General features: G+C 44.4%; 1 protein-coding gene across 2 annotated transcripts; it reads right to left on the reverse strand.

Annotated features, from left to right (window-relative positions):
• Positions 1-146: 146 nt before the first annotated feature.
• On the reverse strand, positions 147-8,990 carry LOC306707958 (uncharacterized protein). Of its 2 annotated transcripts, XM_079175624.1 has the most exons (13): positions 8,695-8,990; positions 8,336-8,404; positions 6,260-6,284; positions 3,570-3,656; positions 3,347-3,483; positions 3,121-3,240; positions 2,971-3,016; positions 1,779-2,727; positions 1,526-1,622; positions 1,337-1,402; positions 1,119-1,220; positions 707-968; positions 147-530 (listed from the first exon to the last, which is right to left on the reverse strand). In XM_079175624.1, the coding sequence occupies exons 1-13, from the start codon at positions 8,746-8,748 to the stop codon at positions 283-285; spliced, it is 2,262 nt and encodes a 753-aa protein (XP_079031750.1). In that variant the 5' UTR covers positions 8,749-8,990; the 3' UTR covers positions 147-282. The 2 variants fall into 2 exon arrangements, with proteins under 2 accessions (XP_079031750.1, XP_079031751.1); XM_079175625.1 differs by lacking the exon at positions 6,260-6,284 and having other exon boundaries at positions 8,695-8,760.
• Between the last annotated feature and the right edge of the window lie 170 nt (positions 8,991-9,160).

Consider the following 9,160-nt stretch of genomic DNA (forward strand, 5'->3'; position numbering starts at 1 on the left):
ACCAATTGGGTTCAGTTAAATTAAGTTGAATTTAATCAAATTTGCTGCAAAGTTATAGACTAATATTACAATAACAATATTCTAACTTGTTGCTGGTGATAACAGTAATATAAAGAATTTAAAGACATGACAGCCGCAGTAGACAAATGTTTTAATGTTGACACTTAGACTTCAAAACATTTTCAAGAACCAACGTTACAAATGCATAAAGCAAAAAACCCTTCAAACCAAAGCACCTCATCAAATCTATGGATATCTATGTCTACATAACTTCTATGGAAATTATTTCCTTGCCACAAGTTCCAGGAGGGTGGAGGTGATTTTGTCCAGGTTCTTGGAGTACCGAAGGCCCATGTCCATCCCGTGTCCTCGTTCCATGCGGAGCGGAGGTGGAGAGGATTGGGAGTCCCTAAACTCCTCGGGAGCATGTGGGTAGTCTAGCGGGTGCATGGGTTCCTCAAATCTATCAGGATACCGTGCTGGCTCATCTGGAAGGCTAGCATGTTGCGTCCTGGGCCACCCAAAAACCTCTGAAAGAAAAGCAATAGGAAAAGAAACTTGTATGAAAGTAAGTGTAAAAATGCAGACGTATTTTGACAGAGGGAACCGGAAAACATAGTTTATTGATAATCAGTTATTACACAACATGAAGTTCTTCCTTCCAATGCTTCAAATGACTTATATATATATATATATAAATGTATACCTTCATAGCGTCTTCTGTTGGACTGTCCGGGCTCCCCGCGTACAGGGTGGTGGTGGTATTCATTTAGCTGCTTGTCAGGCGTACGCTCATGCTGTCGCCAGCCTCTTCCTCTGTGATCTTCTTTGAAGTACAGGTCTTCTGGTCGTCTAAGGTCCGAGTCTTCTCTGTGGGTTGTGTCATAGTGATGTTTTGGAGACAGCTCAGGGTCCGGGCTAAAGCTGTTGTAGTTTTTGGAGATGGCTACTCGACCGTGGCTATTTTGCTGGAGCAACAAAAACATGTTTCTTTAAAGCTTTTAAATCCAGCTTACTCTTGCTAGTTTCTCAAGATTACCAACCCTAGCTTTAATTCATTTGTAGCGCTTTGCAGGCAGAGAATTAAACTACACGTTTAGATAGAAAGAGACACATACCACAGCTTTCTCAGATTTTTTGGTCTTGAATTCTTTCAGAAGGTCGCAAAGTTTGATCTTCAGGAAGTCCGCCTCTTCTGTATTTTCAATTTCAATGTTTTTCTGGTGACAAAGTGAAAAAGACACAGTTAAGATGCCCCCGTTAGTGAATGGCTGCACCACAACCACATGATTTGTGACGTCATTGCTACGTTGCAGATACAAATATACAATCTTACCAGCATATCAAAGACATTCCCTGACTCGGCGCCGTCTCTTTGGGAGCTTTCAGTATGACGCAGGCTCTAAAAAAATACAACAGGTTTGACAGTTAAACTACATAAGTGAGTACATTTTCTGGATTAGTTAGCATTCTAACATTTGGGCAGGTTACTAGTTTATCAAAACAAGCAGACTAATTTGACTACCTGCGATCCCATGTATTGGTCAGGATGTTGTGTTCCATGGACGGGTCTAGGACGACCGTCAAACTTTGGATTTGGAAGTCCATACTCATCGCTGAACCTGCAAACATAAATCAAAACATGTCCAGAAAAATAATGTAAGACACAAAGCATTCAGTCAAACAATATAAAACATTTTTTTTAAAAAAGGTATCAGCCAGCCGGTTTCATGGAGAGCAATCTTTACAGAAAAACTACGAGGTACATTATCACTCACATCTCCTTCGTTGTTTCCGCCTCCTCTGCAGTGGCATCGGAGAAGCGACTCTTTCTTTTTCTTTTACCGTGTCCCTCATCGTTAGCGGCCCCTTTCAGGAAACGCCTGAATGGCTCCGGGATGTCAGACATGGCCCTGGTAGCTTCCACTTGCCTCAGGGAGGTAAGGGTTCCTGTTCTGCTCTGCCCGGGTTTGGCAACGGCCTCCTCTTGATATGGTTCTCTCATTTCGTGACGGTAATCTCTGACGAAATGAAACAAACGGCCGTCAGGCGTCTGGTCACTCTCCACAGTCGTGGGAAAGCTCCTTCTCTTGGCCTCTGGTTCACTCGACCCCTGCCTGCCTGCTCCGTTCATACTTTCACGTCTGCCAGACTCCCTGTCCAGAGAACGCCGCCGCTCATCGTCTTCGGGGTGCACCGGCTGCGAGGGCGAGTAGTCAGAACGAGCTTGCCCACGCCTCCTCACTTCCTCAGTGTAGAACTCCTTCAGTGGATCTCTTTCTGGGAAGGGATTTCTGTACGGGGGAGACTTGTCTGGGTAATACTCTACATGCTGGGCCTGGCCATGGGGCATCTCCTGCCTTGACTCGTACCTGCGATCACCACCTGGCTCTGCTGCGGCTCTTCTTTGTGGATCTTCAACGTATTCCTCTTTATACTCCGTACGATAATCTGGGTCCCTATACTCTCGTTTGTACATACGACTTTCCCTGTGATCCGCCCTCTGCAGCTCCTCTTCCAGAGTGTCCTCCTGTGGGTACATCGGTCTGTCTCTGTCCAACATGTACGTGTCTTCTGGACGGAATGGGGCTGTATCTGGGGGACACCTCCCTGGGTGAGAGTGCTCATCCCGATAGTCCATGAGGCCTGGCAGGAGTGACGCCACATTGCGTTGGGTCAAACTCTGTAAAATGTTCCGATTTCTATTTTGCTTCTGCCTTGGGGGAACTAGGGAAGGAGAGTAAACAGAGTTAAAGTCAAAATATCAGGTACAGTATTGCTCGTATGAGCTGTTGTTTTGTTATTAGGGGACTGTCTGAAAAGCATTCAAAGCATATTACAACAAAAATAACTCCCAAATCACACAGTTTAGCACTGAATGAAATTCTGTAAAACACCGTGCTCCGTACATTTATAGTGTCAAAATACCGCAAGTTAAATTATTACACAGAATTCACAGTAAGAATGTACCTCTTGAGGTGTTCAATCTGCCCTCTATCCCCTTTTTCGCCATCAGCTGAAACACAAAAAAGGAAACACAAACAACACGTTACTCTCAAAAAAGTACATATAACATAATAATATTCAACATGTCTGGTTGCCGAGATCTGTGTGTCCCACCACAGGAGCTCCTCGTCCGTCCTGTCTCTCTATTATCTCTGCCCTGGCTCGTACGATCTTTCCTCCGTGGGTTATTATGGATTGTGAATTCCAGGTCACCAAGTCTGGCCGTTTCAGTTCCTACAAAAACACAAAAAGGTAAGGCATTCCTCAATTTGTTTCGCCTTTTTAATGAAAAAGTAAAAAGCAAACACTGACATGTTTCACAATGTTCACAATGCTTTACCACATATTTCTGCCGGTGTTTACGTCCAATCACATGATGGACCATTTCCAGTAGGTTTGCCTTCTGATGACAGAGCTTACATGTGTATTTGGGGCTTGCCTGGTCATCACAAGGCAGTTCCTCCAAATAGTTCAAACCTAAGAAATAAAAGCAGAAAAAAAGGGTAAATAGGATTTAAACAAACAAATAAAATATTGTACTTAAATGGTATCAAGTTATTTACCAATGATGGGCTCATCAAGCTTCATGTAATCCAGATATTGTACTATGTCCTCAAATTCCGGTATGCGGGGTCGTCTGACAGCAAACCCTGAGAAACCCAAACACGTGTAGTTAGCAAAAGAAAACATGACAACAAAGAGTGTTTCTTTTAAAGATAATACAATATATGCACAGTGCATGGTCTACTTTAAAGGTAACTGTGAGGAACCTTTGACTGGTAATGAAACCGTCTATTTAATAGTGGTGCTTCAATGTGATCTTCATAATTAACCGAGACCATCAGCGAGAAGATTGGCTTTTATCCATTTAGTTATTTCTAATGCTCGTCATCTGTGTGAAATCATGACAATTTCCCTGGAGACTCCTTGATCTTGGCCTCCGCTGTGGACAGACCCAGATCCTTCTTCGCTGCCGCCTTCGACCTGCAGTCGGAACGCCGGCGGGGAGGAGGAGAGCTCAGCGCACTGCAGCAGCGCCTCCTCCTCCTCCTCCGACCAGGAGCAGAGACACAGGCGCCACACTACTGGGGAACCAGGACTGAGCGGGGGCAGATTCTGCTGCAGTAATTTGGCAGGTTTTATAAAAGGGAATCTGGTGCCCGTAAACACTACAACCTCCGTCCACAGGGACCGCCAAATTCAACCCAAAACGAAAGCTCCTCGTAGTATCTTTAAGTGTAAAAAGCATTTTGGGTGTTTATCTTACGTCATATCATTTGTGAGATGAACTTACTTTATCGGTTGGCTCACAGTACTGTACAAACATCAGTGGACTGCTTCCATCATCTTTCATGTAGTTTAGTTGTTTAAGATGTAGCAACACCGTCGCTGTATTTCAGTTCTAACCGTCTTTCGTGTTCACCTTGTTCCAGACATACCGCAGCCTTAAGGAGACGGAGGCCGAGTCAAATGGGATTTGTTGAGAACCGAGTATCGAGTTTGCAGAATACAACAGGCCAAGAGGAGTAAAAGAGGATCTACGCAAATGCAGTTTCACTGCAGCTGCAGCCACAAAGTGTTGAATTCTCCACTTCACGTACGGACGTCAGGAATCTGAATGCTGCAACTGAGTAACCATACATGGGGGGTTTTTTTGTATGATCTCCAACGCTTCGCTCTTCAAATTCTGCTCTACTTACATCAGGAGAGAGGTCGTCTCTCGTGACTCTTTGGTGTTGCTTTGCGAATGTCTTCAGGTTCATGTTGACCAAGATGATTTTAAAAAAAGGTAAACAAACACTTACTTTGCAGGAAATGAAAAATGCCTGAGGAGGACTTACTTCCTTGACCTACTGTGACATCTGTTAGATGCTGATGTTACCGACATAACCAACATTAAAAAGGAAAAATAATTTTTCCTACCTCCCCAAAAAATCCCTCCAAAAACAGTGGCAAGAAAATGTGTATTTACCTCAAGCATGAGCATGCCACAGCTCTTTGCTCGGTCTAAACAAATAGAAGTCCGCCTTTGTGTATTTGAGCATAAACCACATTCTCACACAGCTGAGAGTGGAAGATGCCTCCACAGGCGGCACACTAGCAAACGTGCACAGGAGTCGTTTGGAAACCTTTTTGTGTCCGTGTCTCTTATACATGCAACGAGCATGAACGTACTTTTTCCTTTCCGTTTTGAACCCACCTCCAACCGAAAGTTGGGTTCAACAATCAGCTTGTTAGATGGGTAAGCTTCACTGCAGGCCTCTGCGACCTACAGTTCCCTGTAACACCCTTCTGTGCGTTGAACCGCGGATGTGGCATGCAAGTGGGTGAATGAGTGACATTTCTGTTGACTCAAAAGGACACCAGCAGAGGGCACACTCTCAGGCAGGCAACAACAGGAAACGGGGGTCTTTATACATTTGCTCAAGAGGCCCACTTAAGAAAGTGAGGAGCATTCTCAGAGCCAACCAGTTGTGCCCACTGACTCCAAACCAGACCACACCGAAGAAGAAGCCTCTCCCCAGCTCAAAGCGGCCAAAGCTCGGCTCTCCTGCAATCCAAGTCCCTGACGCCGCTACATCCGAGGCTGCACAACCTAACTGTGCTGAACAACGGTCGAACATACACATGGTATGTACATGGACAATCTAACACTTGTGGGATTGTGGAACACCTTATTCCAAAACCATTGGCATTAATCTGGCTCTCCATTAAAAAAAAAATGTCCCCCCCCCAATTCAGCCACGAGAGCATAAGTGAGGTCGGCCGCTGATGTGTTTGGCAAAGCGGCCTGGCTCGTAGTCTGCGTTCTCTTTCATCCTGGAGGTGTTCAGTGGGGTACGATCGGGGCTTTGTGCAGGTTAGTCAAGATTCCCCTTAACAGGAATTAAGCCAAAGCATGAAAACAGCCGAGGACAAAAAGCACACATCAAGTCGTGTAGACATTCTTTTGGCTGCACAGCATAAGTATCAAAAACCAGACTTTCAAGTTTCTATATCTGACAATAAAGCGCTTGCACAGATTCTCACAGTAGGATCCAGTCCAACCAAGGACGTGTCCTTTGATTTGTTTTGAGTTCATAGTCATTCTTAGAGGATCGCAGCCGTTGATGGATCGAGACCAAAATAGTCTCCATTACATCGAGGCAACGATCAGAGCGACCTCGGTTACCTTTGTGCCGGAATAGAACAGCAAATATACTCAAAGCCAGATTGGAACAAAATGACAATGCTGAAGATGAAGTCTACTTACCCGAAGCAACAAGGACATCCTCTTTCTGCCGGGGACGAAAGGAGAGCAACACAATTAAGTCAATCAGTGCTGAGTAAACAGGACACTGGTTCACCACTGCTACAAACAGAGAAAGGGTTATATCATTGGATGAATATATTCTCGAACAATTAAAACCACGGCTCACTTGAGGCGCAGTAAAGGTAGGCCTACGCATCGTCGTGAAGCTGGATATCTATGTGCGGAGAAGCAGTATCCAGTTTTCGTCAACACGACCAAAACACATGCTTGACCAATGTTCAAGCAACCTTTGCTTACGTGCGTAAGTGATTGCGTATTTGGCAGTGAGCTCTGCCAAAGCGCCGCTGACCACACGCCAGTATTGTGTCTGAACTAAAAGGGTGACAAGGGAGCTGACTTTCACTCCCATGACAGAGTAAAGAAATTCCAGCGTTATTGCTGTATTATTATTATGATTCTGTTCCCGGCAGTCCAGTTGACTTTTTTCACGTCCCAGAGAACTGACATCCCACAGGAATCCCGTGACCCACAGAACTCTTGAAAAAAAAAATCTCAGCCTCTCGTCTGAATGCATCCAGTGGAGACAGTAGACACTGACGAAGGACTGAAGTTGCTGACAGGCTACTGTAGCTAGATAGCGTGTGGACAATTAGTTAGCATCTGTTGTCAAGATATTGTTCTGTATTTCCTATTTGTACTCCAGGCCTGACTCCATCAGTGAACAGAGTGAAAGAATTGAGTCGGAGGTCAGCTGTCGAAGCTTCCCAACAACACATGAATCTTCAGAGTCGCTTGTGATTGGCTCTACTCGCGCAACATAAAACCGTCTAATGCAGACACATTATGGCATTTCCACTTGTTTTGCCTGAGAGTGCTGCAGCTTTTGGTGAATTAAAAGCCATAGAAGAAGAAGAAGATTTACAGAAAGTCCTCAGGCTGGTAAGTTTCTGGAGTGAGTTTTTCTGTACAAAGCAGGCAAAGAAAAATGCCAGAACATGTTTGTATGACAGTGCAGTGAGACAGAGGATTAAGCACATCCTCCATGTGACGCCACGGAAAAGGACATCTGCCAACAGGTCTCTCACAAAATACCGTTTCCAAGAAGACGAAGACCATTTGACCATGGCTCCACTGAAGATGGTTATCAAGCTCAAATCAATCCAGTGTTCAGGCTTTATGGTTTGCCATGTGCACACCATCAAAACCATTCCAGTGGTGTGGCTTGAGAGACAGATCCATGGCTACAAGTTGTGTTTACGGTCCACCTGAGACCAAGAAAAACGCAGGTGGATTTATAGGTGATGACCTCCAAAAAAACAGGAGACATTTTGTGATGCAAAGCACGTTTTTCAAAAAACAGGAAACCTGCTGCTTTCCATCACAATCATCCACATGTGATGATTTGAGACAAAATAACAGAAATGCAGATCAAGTCGTATAAGTCAGTCTGACTGCTTTCTTATGTGCCAATAACTTTCTGCAAGGTGCACTCCACAAAGACAGCGCACTCCTCCAAAATGACCTGGACAAAGTCTTCATCATGGTCAAAGACAAATGTTGGTGACCATTCACTTTCCCCGGTTGCTTGTTGATAAAGAAGGGACTGAACCGTTTACACTTATTCAGTCACGGTATGGTTCGGCTTCAAGTCTGCCCGAGCAGAAATGTGGAACACCTTCACTGATTTGGTACTTACTGTACGACCAGATTATTTCACTTTGGCATAACAAAATGCATGGTGTTTGGCTGGCAGAACAGAAGTAAGTAAGGTCACAGGATAAACCAGCAGGCAATACATGACAAATGAAGCACCGTCTTGAAAAAAAGAAGTCCCCAGATGTTGCTGATGGCTTGGAAAGATAGTGTAATATCACTTTTGGATGCTGCTTGTTTCCTGCTGGGAGTTTTATCTTGGACCTGTGGAAGACCTGTGACTGAATAAAAAGAGGCCATGGAACAAACACAAGTCACAGACAAAGTGCTTACTGCCCATTAACGTATTAGTTCATCACTGTGTGTTTAAGCTGCATTCAAATCAACAAGACTTCTCACAGACCAGTAAACTGTGCTGTGTACCTTTCTATGTCCCGGTGTAGTCTGGTGTATCTTGTACAAGGTTTCACCCCTCATGAATTTATCACAGACCTGGATTCAAAGAAAGAAAACATAAATCAATCAGTATCACAGCTGCGTCTGGTGGTATGATATACAGCCAGTTATATCATACCATACACATAGCCCAACTAAAGCAGGCATAAGTCCATCTTTATAGCTGTAAATGAGGTAAATACAATATTAGAAACATGTGTTTGTACAAAGCAGTACCAGTCAATAGCAACACAAACTACAGCCACAACAATAACCACTAAGGTGAATCTGCTGCATTAGCTACAGCTAACCTAGGTAGACCTGAGTGTAACGTAATGCTAGCTTACCGTGCATTGAACAAATGCAGACTCCTCTTCGTATGGTGTTTCAAAATTGTCCATTGTTGGATGTTTTACGGCTATTGTTAACGTTGTCTTCGTTAGCTTAGCGAACGTTTATCATAACTGGCTAGCGAATGCAACCGAGCTAACGCTAGTTGGTAGCTTAGCTAACGTGACGTTACTGGGAGTTAGCTAGCAATTCGCGCAGTTTTAGCTTGCCACTTAGAATTAGCGTTTATGTGGTTTATACTGCATATATTGTATGATCTTCAGCTGTTTCTGTATTCATCAATCTGCTGCTGATGGCTACTTCCTGTGTTTGTGCACATCTCTCCGTCGGAAACATGAGCGACGTCGTCTTAGTTCCGTGACTGTTGATGGACGTCCGTTCACGTTCCCTGCTGGCCAGGACCAACACATGCGATCAAATCGAGTGGCTACATACTGTACACTGCAGACAAGACTGCAAAGA

This window comes from Pholis gunnellus (genome assembly GCF_910591455.1).
Source record: "Pholis gunnellus genome assembly, chromosome: 16".
Lineage (NCBI taxonomy): Eukaryota > Metazoa > Chordata > Actinopteri > Perciformes > Pholidae > Pholis > Pholis gunnellus.

Bases quoted from the DNA above. Each gene is read 5' to 3' on its own strand.
- LOC306707958 (XM_079175624.1), bottom strand. From the start codon at position 8,748: ATGGACAATTTTGAAACACCATACGAAGAGGAGTCTGCATTTGTTCAA. The intron at 3,657-6,259 runs GTAAGTAGACTT...TGGGTTTCTCAG, and splicing joins GGATGTCCTTGTTGCTTCGG to GGTTTGCTGTCAGACGACCC. The intron at 3,484-3,569 runs GTAAATAACTTG...TTTATTTCTTAG, and splicing joins GCTTGATGAGCCCATCATTG to GTTTGAACTATTTGGAGGAA.